A 17,403-nucleotide genomic window follows, 5' to 3' on the forward strand; every position below is an offset into this window, starting at 1 on the left:
TGTATGCAAGTTCTTACCAACCTCTCTAAAATCTTCACTACCACACCAGAGATACTAATAGGTCAGTAGTTAGACATATCAGTTTTTGCACCACCCTTGTGCAATGGAACTATCATACATTCCTTCCATTCCTGTGGTATCATTCCTGAGCTAAGACTCAAGTTATACAAATGTGTGAAAGGCCTAGCCAATTCAGCTGAACATTTCTTTAACAACAGGCAGATATTCCATCTGTTCCTATTGACAAATTCTTATTCCAGGTTATGCAAGAGCTCTTTAACCTCATCGTCATGAACCTCTAACTCTTCAAAGTTTATTTTTCACTTAGTTAGAGTATAATAAATTTAGTTTAATCCTTTATCCAAGTGTGAGCAAACAAAGTTTGTGCCTGAAAGTATCTTCAGGACTGGGTTAAGGTGGTACAACATAGGAGTGGTGGTAGCTTGCTCCACCTTTGCAACGAGCTGCCCTGGTGTTGTACCACCTTAACCCAGTCCTGAAGATACTTTCAGGCGCAAACTTTGTTTGCTCACACTTGGATAAAGGATTAAACTAAATTTATTATACTCTAACTCTTCATCCAACGTAGCACCATGCTACATACACCTGGTTGATGTATCTTAGCAAAGTGAGCACTCATTAACTGAGCAATCTCCTTAGCTTCCAACACTCGTGTACCATCTGCATTCAATAAAGTTATTCTTCCACATTCATTCTTTCTTTTGCTTGCAGCATAATGATAAAATTCTTTTGGATTGCCTTTAGCTTGCATGGCCAATTTCTTTTCATACTCCATTTTAGCTTTTCTCACAATACTCGTTATCTGGCCCGAGCTTTATATATTTCATAACTCCTCTCACTCTTATTCTCACGATATTCTTTCCACATCATCTTCTTCTTGTGGATCTCTAGCTTAATAAGGCTACACATCCATTTCACCCGCAACCTATTTATTCTTCGAACACTAGGAATACATTCAGATACCACCTAATTCAAGCACTTTTTCAAAGATTCCCATGCATTGCTGACATTTTTTCCATTCATAACTGATACCATGGGACCAAAGATAGTATTCTTCTAAGTTGATCATTAATTTCCAGCTTTGTAATTCAGCATGTAGCCTGATTTAATCAGAGCTTCAATGCAAGTAGATACTTCCCAAGGAAGAAAGAACAGCATGATCACTGTCACCAATTGGTGGTAAAATAGCCATATTCTTGACACAGATCCCTTCTGATGTTATGAGCAAATCCAACACTCTTTGACCTAGAGTTCCTTCTTTCACATGCTGCTTGAGAAAGTTATCTCGCAACAATCCAATAAATTTCTGTTCTTTCTGATCATGAGATTTCTCTTCTACCCAATCAATGTTTGGAAAATTAAAGTCACCCATAATAATCATTCAATTGGTATCCATAAGGCTAAATTGGCGATGCATTTCTTCATTCCCTACAACTGAGCTGGCAGATCTGTAGCAACACCCCACCATATATTTCATTCTGTTAACCTCCACTTCACACCAAATAGACTCAAACTCATCGCTACATGGGACATTGTTACCATCATTGTTTTTTGTATTTCTACCCTAACTGGACTTAAGTCATCTGATATCATTAATAGCACTCCTCTTCCTCTCCTATCTCTTCTGTCATTCCTAAAAATAGTATATCCGTTACACTCGATCCCACTTACCATATCTGATTTTCTGATAGCCAGGTTTCACTAATGCCAACAATCTTAGGCCATATTGTATTCAATAAAATAACAAACTCAACCTCTTTGTTTCTAATGCTCCTGGCATTTGTGTATAGACATAACAAATTACGACCTAGCCTATTCTTATAATTAGATATGCAATGTATTTGGTCTTGTTCTAGAATTTTCTCTTTTCCCTCCCCAGACATACTTAAAAGGTCCGAACCCAAAGCATATTTTTCCACTCCTTCGCCACATACATAATCATGTTCAAAGGCATTTATATCTTTATCACTTTTGTATACCATAGCTGAACTTTCACACACATTTTTCCCATTCCTCCCTTGATGATCTAGTTTCCCTGAATCTTTGCATTAAGTCTCATACCAAGAAGTAATTTCTTCAGGCTTCTGATGCCAAATGAATTCAAGTGCAGGCCATCATTCTTATACAAATCTTTTCTGCCATCAAACACACCCTACATGTCTAAAAACTCACATCCATATCTTCTACATATTTATATCTTTATCACTGTGCGTGAAATTATTTGCTATCATCGCCCTCCTTCTTAACTCAGTACTATCATATCTAGGCAGTAATCCTACAATTTTTACTCTTTTACATTTCTTTCTTGCTTCTTCCAACAGACCTTTCATATCTTCTCTCATACTATGTTTGTCACCACTTAAATTATTAGTACCAACCAGCACTACCATTTCTTTTACATTTATTTTTTGGTTTTCAATTACGTTTGTCATATTTTTAATTTTCGTTCCCAGGAAACTAGAAGTGATGACTCCTTCGGCAAGCGCAAATTTTAACATTGAGTCACCATACCATATTACCTCTTTTTTTTTAGATATTAACTGACTTACCTTGTTATTAATATTTTGATTACCAAGTTCAGTATTTTCCTGCCCTGTTCTTGTTCTCATCCTGTCGAAGTTTAAACAAACATTTTTCAACCTTTTCCAATTCCCTGGTCGATTTCCTAATAATTTATTTTAACCGAGCTATTTCTAATGTCAATGTATCCTCAGATAAATTATTATCATCACTGCAGCAGTGTTTTTGTTCAGGACAAACATTATCCTCAGTAGCAACAACTTTAGCTTTAATCACTGCTTTGTTACGACGAGTTTTTGGTGCCATTTTTAAGAGTAGTAAAAACTAATAATTGAAATTATGTTATAAAACACTTTATTACAATAACAACACTAATAAAACAACAATAATATACTAAAAATTCACAATTAAATCTAAGAAAACACTTAATAAATCAACAAAAATCACAAATCTTTCAGGAGCTCTCTGACGGTACGTCTTTTCACCTACTAGCCTCGATACCAGACTAGATATGATGGTTTTAGTCTGATGTGAAACTAGAGGAATGGCGATTCTTCTAATATCTGGGCATTTTTGAATCATCTGTACCAAGGATTTTACTGCCAATGTAAGGAACAGAGGACTTAAATGATATCCTTGTCTAACTTCTCTGCACACTGGGATGGGATCAAGCAGGAATCCACTCACTAATACTTTTCTGTTGCTTTTCTATACATTTTGATCATGTATAGAAAATTGCTCTTAGTAATTAGGAGTCCTAAGTTACACAACTACAAGATATGATGAGGATACTTAGCCCAAGGCTTTGTTTAAATTTAATGAGTAGTATGAAGAAGAGCTGTTGCTGATTTGATAGATGCATTATATCTCTGATAAGGAATAAGTTAAACTCAATTGTTTTCCTAAAATCCACAATTTGCGAACTTTGAATCAGTTACTTTAAACAGTTTTTAATTCAAGTGTTGATGATCTTCATAAGAATTTTGTAATCTAAATTGTTGGGCTATGAGTCTCTAGCTTGCAATATTTGATAAGTCTATGAGGATAAGCACAGAATAGCTTTCCATAAATTCTCTAGAATGTCTCCATATGCTATAATGTTATTAGAGTGTAACTAGGAGTGGGAGTAGATAGTTCTAGATAATGTGGTAGATTTCTATTCCCAGTCCATCAAGAGGAACCTCAACACTTTTTTTTTTTTTTTTCCAGCTTTTAAACTCAGTTGTTACTTCTGATGGTATGGACCTATCCCTCAATGTATAATGGTGCTCTCCAAGAAATTGAGCAGGGCACTTATTGAAATTGTTGTTTTACAGAGAATTGAAGAAATGCAGTTTGCAGTGTGAATGAAAGGCATTTAGGATATTTTTGGTGTTTGTGAGACACCACAAAAGTTCTAAGTTTAGTCTCTTGGAGGTTAATGCACAGGCTGCTGCTGCTAATTTCTCCTACAAGGTTGATAAAATAACATTGAAGTCTGGAATTGGAGTAGCTGTTGTCAGTGAGTTATCAGCAGATTTTAAATGCAATTTAATCTTTTAGTCATACTCCTCTCCCTTATGATGTCTCGATAGTTGCACCCATACCTTTGTGCTTTAATCAACCAGCATAGTTCCTTATGCAATTCATGTAGGTATTGTCTTTTGTAAACTTTTCCTTTCTGCACAGAATGACACATTGATTAACTGCTGTTTTAAAGGAAAACCAGTTTTCCCAATCCCAAAATGAGGAATTCTGTGCTGTGCATAAATTATCTAATTCATTTTTGAAAAGCTCAGGAAGGAGCAAGTTGCAACTCCTCTTTGATATCCTAGTTAATTAGGACCAGCTTGTAGTCTGTGATCCTGGCTCCCTGGATTATATTGATATGGCAAATACACTTGATGTCACTTTGTAGGTTGTAGATATATAAAAACAGTCAGGGCAAATTTGTGCTGTAACCAGTTGAGTGACTTCTTGTTGCTGAGGTTTTTCCTTTCTCTGTATATCTGTTACATTCATATTTCTACAACAGATTTTTAACTTCTCATACCGATATTTCCAATACAGGGCTTTTTTTCGTGACCTTAGTGTACTGTGACTCTATGCAGTTCCAGTCTCCCACCATGATGACTGTTATTTGGCCCCTGTTATTGGATGAGTAAACTCCCCACCAAGGTTAATGGTGTCACTCCCTTCCACCTCCAATCAATGATGATAATATGTCCTTCTGCATCTTGCTATATGATGTTAAAAGTACCTAGAATGAGAGAATGGGTCAAGATGCCAATACCCGCATTCTGTTTTGTCAACAAAAGACCAAAATGAGGTTAACAGAAATTTCTTGGAGAATATCATCTTGGAAGTAGGAGAAGTGGATCTCTTGCATAAGGAAATTAATGTTATGAAGCAGCAATAATTCTATATATGTAGTTTCAACAGTATATTTCATGTAGCATATTTCATGCTGGATTTTAAGCTCTGGTAGCAACAGTTCTAATGTTGACCATTATGAATTTGTGTTTGTGCTGGCAATTTTCTTGGCTTTATGCAAAAATAGACATCTCTTCATTAGACAGATTTTTGTGGATATATTTAAATGCATTTAAACCTTGGACTTTTTTTTTTAGAAAGTCAAAAACATTGTATTGAGGGTGTCTGCAGTCTATTCTCTTCCCATTTAAAGTCAACTGGTTGGATTTTCGAGTCCTTGCTTCTGTTATACAAAACTGTAGATCTTTTACTTGTTCTGGAATTTTCTGGGTAAAGGGGTCTTTATCAAGTTCTTTTCGAGTAATTTCTGAACTTTTTATGTTTATGATGGGACAGTATGTGCATTTCTGGGTCTTTGTAGCCTCATCTTTAACATCTGCACAATTTTTTTCAATTTCATTAGTTCCTCTATTTCTACAAAGCTGCTCATGAAGTTCATTCATGTTTCTTCATATTAACTTAATGCTTCGGCGGTCTTAGCTTTTTTGAGTGTGACAAAACTGCAGATGTTTGTGTATTTTTTGTTATTTTCTGTCATGTGAAAGAGATACATCTGGGTTGAGAGCTGTTTGATCGATGATTTCATTTGCAAGAGTTTTCTTTTTCTAGGATGATCATCTAAAAGTCACTTTTTTATTTTTATTTTTATTTTTTTCTGGTTGTCTTCCTTGCTCTTTGGGTTCACTTTGTGTATGTAGTTAATACAAGGTCCAGAGCATGTCCTGAGATGTGACCTGTCCCAAGCAATTAAAACACTTTGCTTTAGGACAGTATGCAAGCATACAGTCAAAAGTACCACAATGCAAACACTACCGAAGTTCCTGAGAGTTTATTATTACTCTAACTGACCCTATTAACAGCAAATTAGAAACCTACTGTTTCATTTCCATGGCAAAATAAATGATGCTTGTCTCCATTCTTTATCCTCTGGGTATTCTTCTTTATGTTTATACCTTGAAAGCCCCATCTGAAGAAGATTATAAATATAGATTATCTCATCCAAATTCTCAATATACTCTATCAGGAATCTCACAATTTTCATGTGCGAACCTGACTCTCAATCATTATGGGAATGATTAGTTGGTCTTTCATTGCAAAACTGGACAGCAGTTTGTCTATCAAAGTGAAATCTCTTACACAACAGTCTGGTGAAAACCACCATCAAAATGTGTGATGAAATTTGATTCATTGTTTTTGATAGTGATTGTTCCTAATAAATTTAGTTTAATCCTTTATCCAAGTGTGAGCAAACAAAGTTTGTGCCTGAAAGTATACTTTCAGGCGCAAACTTTGTTTGCTCACACTTGGATAAAGGATTAAACTAAATTTATTATACTCTAACCAAGTGAAAAATAAACTGTCAACAGTGATTGTTCCATCTGCTTCTTTTAATGTTCTAAAGACCTCTCTAATTTCATGTGATCCATTTATTTCAATCCTGAGAATTTTCACTCTGTAGGAAAGGAACTCAAATTTTTTATCTCATTGTCATCAGCAAATTCCCATATACCTTCAGGGAGTACACAGGATCTTATGATAGTACTACATGAAAAGTTACATCACTACTCATTTCATCATTACTCATCATTTTCTCCAGATTAGTCAGTTATCTGTCAACATTCCAATATTATTAGATCTTATATAGCACTTTTTATTGTATCAATCCATCTACATCTGGGTCTTCCTCTGGGTCTTTTTCCTGTCAACCTGGCAAAGAACACTTGTTTCGCTAATCTTTCCTCTCCCATTCTGATTAAGAGGCCATACCACCTAAGATTAGCTCTACTAACACGTTCCTAAATGCTAACAATGGCAAGTTTTTTTTTCCTAATATCCTCATTTTTAATGTGATACTGTCCTTCATGCCATCTGTTCACTCCACTAATCTTTCTCAGAACTCTCATATCAGAGGTCTCCAGTCTTTGAACAAGTGTTTTATTTCTAACCCAGCTATCAGATCCATAAGTCAAAATTGGTTTGAACACTATCTTGTATACAGCTAATTTAGTGTTTTGACTAATCTCGCTCTTATTCCATATAAATTTATTCAGCTGACTTTCTACCATACCAGCTTTGCTAATTCTGCTGTCTATTTCCCAATATAATTTTCCATCTTCACTAAAAATTGTGCCTGATAGCTGAAATGCTTTACTTGTTTATAGGTTTTCTATTTAGGGTACAGCTGATGTTTTCAATGTTCCTGACTATTTTTATTGTTTTTGACTTTTTAATGCTGATCTTCATACCAAATTTATTACAGCAGTTACTCGATTTGGTCAGGGAATCCTGCAGGCCTGTTCTGGATTTATTTAGGAGTATAACATCATCTGCATAAAGTAAGGAGCTGAGATTAACATCTCCAATTTTGATATCAGGTTTAATACCACTTTCCTCCATAATGTGATTATATAGATGATGACTAACAGTGGAGATAAAGTACACTCTTGTTGCACACCTGACTTAACATTAAACCATCTTTCTGTCCTTCCTTCAATTTTAATTGTTTATTAACATCTGAAATACAGATTATGTATTGCTTGATATAATATCCCATTTACACCATATAACTGGAGCATTTTGAACAGCTTTCCTCTTGGCACCTTGTAATATGCCTTTTTCATATCTACAAAAATTAAATACAGATCCTTGTTATATTCCCATGATTTCTAAGGTATTTATCTTAAAGTAAAAACCTGGTCCTGATGACCTCTGTTTGACCTGAACTCAGCTTGTTGTTGTCCAAGCTTTTCCTCTGCAATTTTTCTTAGCTGTTTTTCAAGAATACTTGTAATAAATCTTACCAGGAACATTCAGTAGAGAAATTCCTCTGTAATTCTCACATTCAGCTTTATTCCCTTTTTTATAGATGGGTACTATGAGAGCTCTGCTTCAATCATCGGGAATTTAACCTTTTGACTGGGTGCTCTGAATTATGCAGTGTAGCCACTATAAAACTTTTATACCTCCATATTTTGGGCAATTAAGGCATCTGATGGTGCACTTTTAACAACCGAGAAGGATATCCTCCACAGATGGAGGGAATATATCTCAGGGGGACCTTGTAACCCCTAGAGAGCGCGTTCCCTGGGTGGCAGATAGGGGAGCCCACCATGTGTGCGTGCGTGTGTATATGGTGGGGTGGTCCAAATATACTGAATAAGGACTCGTGGACCAACAGGGCCATAAGGGGCAATCATCTTGATTGTAAGGGAAGCAGCACTCCCATGGACTCCTAGCTGGATCTATCCTCTCCTTCTACTACTTTGTGGAAGATCCACTTACTTTAATCTTTCCTATAAGACCTTATCAGCCAACTCTTCTTATTTTATGACCCTTATGCTATTAGAGTACTCGAGGGCCATGGGGTCTTTTCATTTCAGGCCTTACAACTATGCCCTCTCTATAAATTACTATAATTCTTCTATAATCTACTCTTTACCCCCTTCAATATACTCTATTCCTCCTATGGGTTTAAATTCGGAAGAAGGCTAGTTCAGAAGCCTTAAGGTAGCAGCCCTACCACTGAACTATTTCATCGTCAGGCTAGTCCCCTGACATGGAGAGCATAATTCTACTAGTAAGCTTAGAGAAAAAGATAATTGGATTGAATCTATGGGAAACGACCCTGGAATGGAAAAGGTAAAACAAAAATGGAAACGACAAAATATAATACACATAGCAAACTAGAATGTAAGAGGAATAGCATATAAAGAAATAGAATTAGACCAATTATTAAATGAAAGAAATTTTAAAATAACAGTAATCACTGAAACAAAAAAGAAATTAAAAGGAACCATGAGAACTGAAAATTTTAATGGGATATACAGTGGAGTCGACAGAGACCAAAGAGCACAAGCAGGAGTCATGATTTGGATTCATAACTCTCTTTCAAAACAGTTAAAACATTATAAATTATGGAATGAAAGAATAATAGAAGCTAGAATAAAAATAGATAGAGGCTATTTAACAATAATTGGTTTATATGCCTCAGAAGAAGGAAGAGAACAGGATAATATTGATTTTTATAATCAGCTACTACAGAACATATATAATAAAATAAATAAAAATGATTACATAATTTTAGCAGGAGACTTAAATGCAAGAACTGGAAACACGAAAATTAATAATAATATAGGAATACATGGAGAACACACTCTAAACAGAAATGGTAAAAAATTGATTGACTTTGTAGTTTATAATAACCTAAAATTAATGAATTCCATCTATAAACATAAAGACATATATAAATACACTTGGGCAGCAAGAGGATGGAAATCGATATTAGATTACTTTATATTAAATGAAAAGACCTCAAAATTTTCACTAGATGTTAGAGTTCACAGAGGATATGAAATAAGCAGTGACCACTTCCTTGTTAAAATGAAATTAAGATTACCACCTAAATGGCTACAAGTAACAAGAACAGAAAGAAAAATTGAATTATAAAACTAGACTATTGAATGACACAAATGTACAATGGCTATATGAACAAAGAATTAACCAATATTATTATTATTATAATTATTATTATTATTCAGGCCTCCATGGAGTCAAAAGACAGGTGGTACAACACCAGGGTGTTGTACCACCTTAACCCAGTCCTGAAGATACTTTCAGGCACAAACTTTGTTTGCTCACACTTGGATAAAGGATTAAACTAAATTTATTATACTCTAACCAAGTGAAAAATAAACTTTCAACAGTGATTGTTCCATCTGCTTCTTTTAATGTTCTAAAGACCTCTCTAATTTCATGTGATCCATTTATGTCAATCCTGAGAATTTTCACTCTGTGGGAAAAGAACTCAAATTTTTTATCTCATTGTCATCAGCAAATTCCCATATACCTTCAGGGAGTACACAGGATCTTATGATAGTACTACATGAAAAGTTATATCACTACTCATTTCATCATTACTCATCATTTTCTCCAGATTAGTCAGTTATCTGTAAACATTCTAATATTATTAGATCTTATATAGCACTTTTTATTGTATCAATCCATCTACATCTGGGTCTTCCTCTGGGTCTTTTTCCTGTCAACCTGGCAAAGAACACTTGTTTCGCTAATCTTTCCTCTCCCATTCTGATTAAGAGGCCATACCACCTAAGATTAGCTCTACTAACACGTTCCTAAATGCTAACAATGGCAAGTTTTTTCCTAATATCCTCATTTTAGGAAATGAGGATATTAGGAAATTTTAGGAAAAAGAATGAAAACAGAAAGATTACCAAAACAAGCCTTAAAGTACAAGCCGTTAGGAAAAAGAAAACCAGGACGTCCTCTTAAATGATTCAACGATGACTTCTAAGGCTGGAACAGGCCATGCTAGGCCTAAATCCTTGATATGCATGATGATGATGATGATGGATGGGGGGGAGGAATACTTTTAGAGCCTTCTTAACACAGGTGGCCTAGCAGTTGTGGACATCCAAGAGGTGCAGATCAGTGCAATGACTAGTCTCACAGCAGAAGTGGTCCATTTAGCAATAAAATTGCTAAAATTGGGCAAGGCTGCTGGTAATGATGAAATTCAGCCCGAAATACTAAAAGCCTTAAATCGAGATGGGGGTTCTCTGGCTGACTCAAGTGTGTCAGGCTGCTTGGATATCTGGGCGAGCACCAAAGCAATGGCAGACAGGCATAATAATACCAGTCTTCAAGAAGGAAGACCAGAGAGATTGCAGCAACTATCGTGGCATCTCTCTGCTCAGCCTGCCTGGGAAAGTATATGCTAGGTGCTTGGAAAAAAGGAGCAGGATTATATCCAAAACCTTGGGTGGACACATTTGGGAGTCCCACCAGAACACCTGAGCTTGGTGGCAGACGATCGTGACCATTGGAAGTTCCTCTTGTGGCTGCTGCCCCCACAACCCAGTTAGGAAAGGTGGGCCTTGAAGATGAATGAATGAAATGAGTGATAGATGGAATTAATGGTAGTGTCACATTAAAAATGAGGATATTTGGAAAGAACTTGCCATTATAAGCATTCAGGAATGTGTTAGTAGAGCTAATCTCAGGTGCTATAGTTACTTAAACAGAATGAGAGAGGAAAGACCAAGATGTAGATGGATTGATACAGTAAAAAGTGCCTTAAAAGACAGAAATATAAGATTTGATAATATTGGAATCTTGACAGATAACAGATTAACTTGGAGAAAAATTGTTGATCAGAAGTTAGTAATGGTGCAACTTTTTCATGCAGTACTATCACAATTATCCTGAACATCCCATATGGATACATATCAGAATTTGATTGTAGTGATAGTTACACCAGTATGTTATATGCTGACAAATTGTTCATTAAATAATTCCAATACATCCTTTGTCACGGTGAATTTACTACAATAACTATCCACTGTAACCCTATAATTATTATTCCCTTGTTTCAGCTTCACATATGGAGGAGAAATTCCCTTGAACACTTCATTTCTTGACACAAAATGAATTTTACATATTCTAGTTTTATGTTAAAGAATTTTTAATTATTATTATTATTATTACGTGACACCTCCAGGGAGTCCATAGACTCATCGAGGGAGGGCACTTACTCTATAACTCTCTGTCTCCACCACTCAATCCACCAACTACAACGAACTGCAACTACACCAACAGCATCTACTGCCCACCACCACCACCACCACTAGTGGTTTCACAGAAAATCACAAACATCCATGCCCACGGCAGGACTCGAACACACAGCCTTTTGGCTGGAGAGTGAATATGCTAGCCACTCAGTCAATCAGGCCTGTTTCTAGAAGAGAAAAGGGAAACATAAAATTATCTTGTGCTCCAAAGAATTCGAATAAAGGAACTGATATGTTAGAAACTACATGAAAAAAAAGTAATATCATTTTATTCAAAAAAGGTTGTGCACAAATTATTTTCTTGTTTTCAAAGAAAAACATATATGAATTAAGTAATTATATTTTAATGGCCACTGCTGATAGCAGAAGAAACTGTGCTTCATGAAATAGAGTTAACTGCTTTTTTTTTGGAAGTTTATTTTGCACTTGGTTAGACTATAATAAATTTAGTTTAATCCTTTATCCAAGTATAAGCAAGCAAAGTTTGCGCCTGAAAATATCTTCAGAACTGAGGTAAGGTAGTACATTCGGGAGATACTGAGACAAGGAGTGATAAGAGCTTGGTCCACCTTTGCTACGAGTTGCCACCTTACCTCAGATATTTTCAGGCGCAAACTTTGTTTGCTTACACTTCGATAAAGGATTAAACTAAATTTATTAACTGCTTTTCATTGTGTGTTCACATCAGATCCTGTGATCTTAAAGAGAAGAATCAAAAACCTTGTGTAATTTTTTTTTCTTTATGCCTAATGTTAAATTGATGGGCCTTTTTCTCTCTAGATTATATTTTATTTATAATCATTAGCACTTGCAGAACAAACTATCTATATAATATTAACATGAAAGCTTTTGCTGTTATAGTTATCTGATTTTATTCAGCAAATTTAAAGAACTTTTATAGTATTTTTTTTATAGAATTTTATAGTCATTTTTCATTTTGATAACTCTAACTTATTCGCAAGTTTGAATTATACACCAGTTTTCATTTCAATATAATGCATTCCTTAAAAAAAAAAACTTACAATGCCTCGAGTAACTTCTTTTGTTGTGTGCTTTTCAACAGGCAAATCAACAGAATGAAATGCAAGTATGTACTGATTGTTATCTTCCTTTTCTGTCTGCAACAAGCAAAAATCTTGAACTTCTTTCTTTAGCAAAGTTACTGATTCATGATACCTGTGAACTGCAAAATATATTTTTAGAATATTTTTCTAATATTAGTTTCTTTTTCTATACTATTTATCAAATATTCCATTATTGATTCAAGTATGTACACAAAGAATCCTAGTGAACTATATATTTGAAAGGTATAAATAAAAATTACACTGGTCAACAAATTTACAACTATTTTTCTTTCATAAAAGAAAGAAAATAGTTGTGGTGGTGGCCAGTGTTTGGAGAGCTCCGAAAGCTGTTTAGTTTAAAAAAAATAGCGATATTAGTTAAAAATTGTGTTAGAATTAGATTGTATTATGGTGCTAATTAGATTTAAGTTAAAAGTGTTATTTTCAATATAGTTAATATAATCTTTCTGCATGGTAAGTTGTGTAGCACAGTGCATGGCACTGATACAAAGCAGAACAATGGCGTCCAAGGCATCATCATTGTTTAAAGAATTCAACCAAAGTGACTTCATACAGTGCAATGTCTGCGAGATGTATGCATTACCAAAGGCAAATAGAATGTTGTATGAAAGTGATATTGGCATGAAAGAGTGCTGAAAATGCAATGAAAGCGAGGGTCAAAAGTGTGGGTCTGGTCGCAACATTGGAGCAGAGGACAGAACAGAGTGAAATGTGTGAAAATATCTGTGAAGGTGTAACAGCAGATAGGATTGAAACAGGGGATTAAAAGTCACACAACTGAGATAGAGGGAGAGAGCGAAAGTGTTGAACAAAAGAATAGTAGTATGATGGATGTAAAGAATGAAGAGCTAGCTATAATGAGTGAGATAGCACGGTTACGCAGTGATGCACAAGGGGACTGCAACAAATGCAGAAATGTCTAGCGAGTGGGTCAGCTGATATGAGAAAAAAAGAAAGGCTTAGATGTTGGTTATGCATTATTACTAAATAGTTTAGGGAAATAACAACGTAGACTAGGATATACATTAAAATAACTTTTTAATACAAATCCAATATTTCTGCAACGTCACGTTGCCATTTTCAACAGGAACTTGTGAGCATGACATGTGCATGCAGGCACAGTAAACAGTAAATGAGGATGAAGCAGGATGCTATTCTTTCTCCTAAAGTCCTACGAGTGCCCCCTAGTAGGCAATGTTGGTATTCTTGGGCGAGTGGGGTGAGGTCTTCTGATGTAGGTTTCCCAAATTTGAGGCAGTCTCATGCAGCCAAATTTGTTGAGGTTTGGATTGTTTCTTAGGGCTGAGGCTGATTCCATGAAAAGCCTTTCGTACTTGTATTTACTACGGTGAATGATTGTGGCTTTCTTCCACCGTATTCTATGGCGGGTATCCAGAGCATGGTCTGCAAGACCAGAGTGGCTGTATTGGTGGAACCGGATGTAGTCCTTGTGTTCTGTAATTCTGATATTGGCTGTCCTGCCTGTTTGGCCAAAGTAGGACAACTTACAGCTGCAAGGAACCTGGTATACACCAGGTAGGTCTAGGGGGGGGGGGGAGGTTGGTCTTTAGTGGAGCGGATAAGGGATCCCAATTTCTTATATGGTCTGTAACAAGAAGTTAAGCCGTATTTTTTTAGGATTTTTGTAATTTTTTCAGAGGTGCCTCTGATATACGGTATGGTGATGGATTTAGAGTAATCCTTGTTGCGAGGGGGAGGGGGGGGGTTGTGGTTTATTGGTTTCAATATTTTTTGGATTGTTTTGGGAGGGTAGCCATTGGCTGAGAAAGTGTTGAGAATGTGGTTTAGTTCTGTGGTTAGGGCACTGTCATTTGAACAGATAAGTTTAGCCCTGTTGTGTAGTGTCTTAATGATACCATATTGTTGTGAGGAAGGGTGGTGGAATTGTTGGTGAATGTATCTGCCTGTATGGGTGGGTTTTCTATAGACTGAGAAAACCAAGGTTCCATCAGGCTGGCAGGTGACTAGTGTGTCTAAGAAAGGAAGGCAGTTGTTTTTTTCTTCTTCCAAGGTGAATTTGATTCTGGGGGTGTTGGTTGTTTAAGTGTGTTAGAAAGGAGAGGAGTGCATCGGAGCCATGTGGCTAAATAGTGAACACATCATCTACATATTGAAGCCAAATGGTTGGGTTTTGTGGGGCAGAGTTTAAGACTTTCTCTTCAAAAGTCTCCATATAAAAGTTGGCCAAGGGTGGGGAGAGTGGAGAACCCATTGCTGTCCCCACTATTTATTTGTAGAATTTTCCTTGCCAAACAAAATAGCCTGAGTTCATTGTGAACTGAAATAGGGCTGTGATATTGGGAGGAAATTTAGCTTGGATTAGCTCTAAGGATTCTCTGAGTGGGACATTTGTGAATAAGGAGGAGACATCAAAGCTGACCGTTACATCAGAGTGTTTGAGTGTAAAATTTTCTATGCTGGCTTTGAAGTGGGCTGAGTTTTTTATGTATGAAGGTGTGTTGCCAGTATAGTGTGTGAGAGTTTTGGCCAAATGTTTAGCTAGTTTGTATGTGGGGGAATCAATGCCATCCACTATGGGACGTAATGGCACATTTTCCTTATGTATTTTTGGGAGTCCATAAATATGGGGGGGGGGGGGGTATGGAGTTAAATGGTTTTAATTTGTTAGTGATTTCCACAGAAGAAGTGACCTTCTTAAGGAGCCTGTGGAGTTTTCTAATTTGTGAGTTGGTGGGATTGTACATGATAGGGAGGTAAGTAGCCTGATCTAACAATAGAGCTTTTAGCTTACCTGTATAATCCTTTTGGTTAAGCAATACTGCGGCGTTCCCTTTATCCGCTTTGGTGATTATTATTTCCTTGTTTTTCTTTAATTCCAGTAGAGATTTAATTTCTTTAATGGGCATGTTGGCTTTAGGTGGTTTTGCTTTGGTCAGAACACAAGCCACATCCAGTCTGATATCGTTGGTGACATGGTTAGGAAGGTGACGTATCCCGCGTTCAACTTGTATCATAATATCCTCTGCAGGTATTCTTCTGGGCACAATGGCGAAGTTGTGGCCACGTGAGAGGGCGTCGAGTGCTTCAGGTTTCACAATAAACGATGAAAGGTTGACTACCGTTTCGGTAGGAAGTTGCAGTTTCGAGATCACGTTCTTCTTTATTAAATTTTCAAATTTTTTGATGTGTCGATCTCGTACTTTTTTAAACTCTTTCTCCGCTGCAGTGCACAAGATGTCGTGCAAAATAGACCACATTTCTTGGCATCCCTTATCTGCTCCACTAAAGACCAAATCCCCCCCCCCAGACCTACCTGGTGTATACCAGGTCCCTTGCAGCTGTAAGCTGTCCTACTTTGGCCAAACAGGCAGGACAGCCAATATCAGAATTACAGAACACAAGGACTACATCCGGTTCCACCAATACAGCCACTCTGGTCTTGCAGACCATGCTCTGGATACCCGCCATAGAATACGGTGGAAGAAAGCCACAATCATTCACCGTAGTAAATATTAGTACGAAAGGCTTTTCATGGAATCAGCCTCAGCCCTAAGAAACAATCCAAACCTCAACAAATTTGGCTGCATGAGACTGCCTCAAATTTGGGAAACCTACATCAGAAGACCTCACCCCACTCGCCCAAGAATACCAACATTGCCTGCTAGGGGGCACTCGTAGGACTTTAGGAGAAAGAATAGCATCCTGCTTCATCCTCATTTACTGTTTACTGTGCCTGCATGCACATGTCATGCTCACAAGTTCCTGTTGAAAATGGCAATGTGACATTGCCGAAATATTGGATTTGTATTAAAAAGTTATTTCAATGCATATCCTAGTCTATGTTGTTATTTCCCTAAACTATTTAGTAATAATAATAAGAAAGAAAGAAGTGCAAGAAAAGAGAACTGAATGCTAGAATAAGAGAGAAGGAAAAATCGAGGAGTGAGTCTTGTACAGCAATTCTATCATAAGAAGTGTGATTGGTGAGAGCTTAACAAAATTGTGCTTCCTGGGTGCAAAAAAGTAATGATGTATGGTGAGGCTATTCGAGGGCAAAACGGTAAAGTAAAAGAGTTGATCATTTTGGCTAGAACAAATGATTTGAAAAGAGGAAAGTATGGCATGAGGGAGGACATGAAAGAATTACTGGAAAAAACAAGAGAAAAAAGTGAGAAAATTAAGATAGAGAGTCTGTTGCTGTGGTATGATAGAGCAGAGTTGAGAAGGAGGGCGATCATAGTGAATAACTCTATGCATAGGTTATGCAGGAGAAATAATGTGGAGTTTGTGAATGTGTCTTGTCACCTTATTATAAAAGGCAATGATATTACTAAAGCAAGAGTGCCCCTTAACAAATCCATGTTGACTCTCGCAGATAACATTACCCTCATCTTCCCAAAGCTGTATATGGTTCCTCACTAATTTCTCCAAGATCTTAACGGCTACTGATGAAACACAAACTGGTCTATAATTTGGCACTTCCAGTCTGCTACCTCCCTTATGCAATGGCACTATTTTACCCTCCTTCCACTCCTTGGGTACCTTTCCCTTGGGCAGACTTTCACTGATAAGTCAGGTCAGAGGAGCTGTCAATTCTTTAGCACATTCTCTCAAAACCCGTGGTGAAATTCCATCCAGTCCCACTGCTTTAATGACATCCAGAATACTCAGTATTTGAAACACACCCTCCTCTTGCACTTCTAAACCCCAAACCTGCTCTATCCCTCTAGTATTTA

General features: G+C 36.6%; 1 protein-coding gene across 3 annotated transcripts in view; it reads right to left on the reverse strand.

The window, feature by feature from the left end:
* Nucleotides 1–17,403, reverse strand: part of LOC150101414 (uncharacterized) — a 510,839-nt gene that overhangs the window by 61,215 nt on the left and 432,221 nt on the right. For all 3 annotated transcript variants that reach the window (XM_090400454.1, XM_090400453.1, XM_090400455.1), the window contains one exon: nt 12,623–12,783. In XM_090400454.1, the coding sequence (XP_090256580.1) occupies nt 12,623–12,783 (161 nt within the window). The remainder of the gene's footprint in view (nt 1–12,622; nt 12,784–17,403) is intronic.

The sequence above is a fragment of the Typopeltis vanoorti genome, chromosome 11 (genome assembly GCF_054136105.1).
Source record: "Typopeltis vanoorti isolate ZY-2024b chromosome 11, IOZ_Tvanoo_1.0, whole genome shotgun sequence".
Lineage (NCBI taxonomy): Eukaryota > Metazoa > Arthropoda > Arachnida > Uropygi > Thelyphonidae > Typopeltis > Typopeltis vanoorti.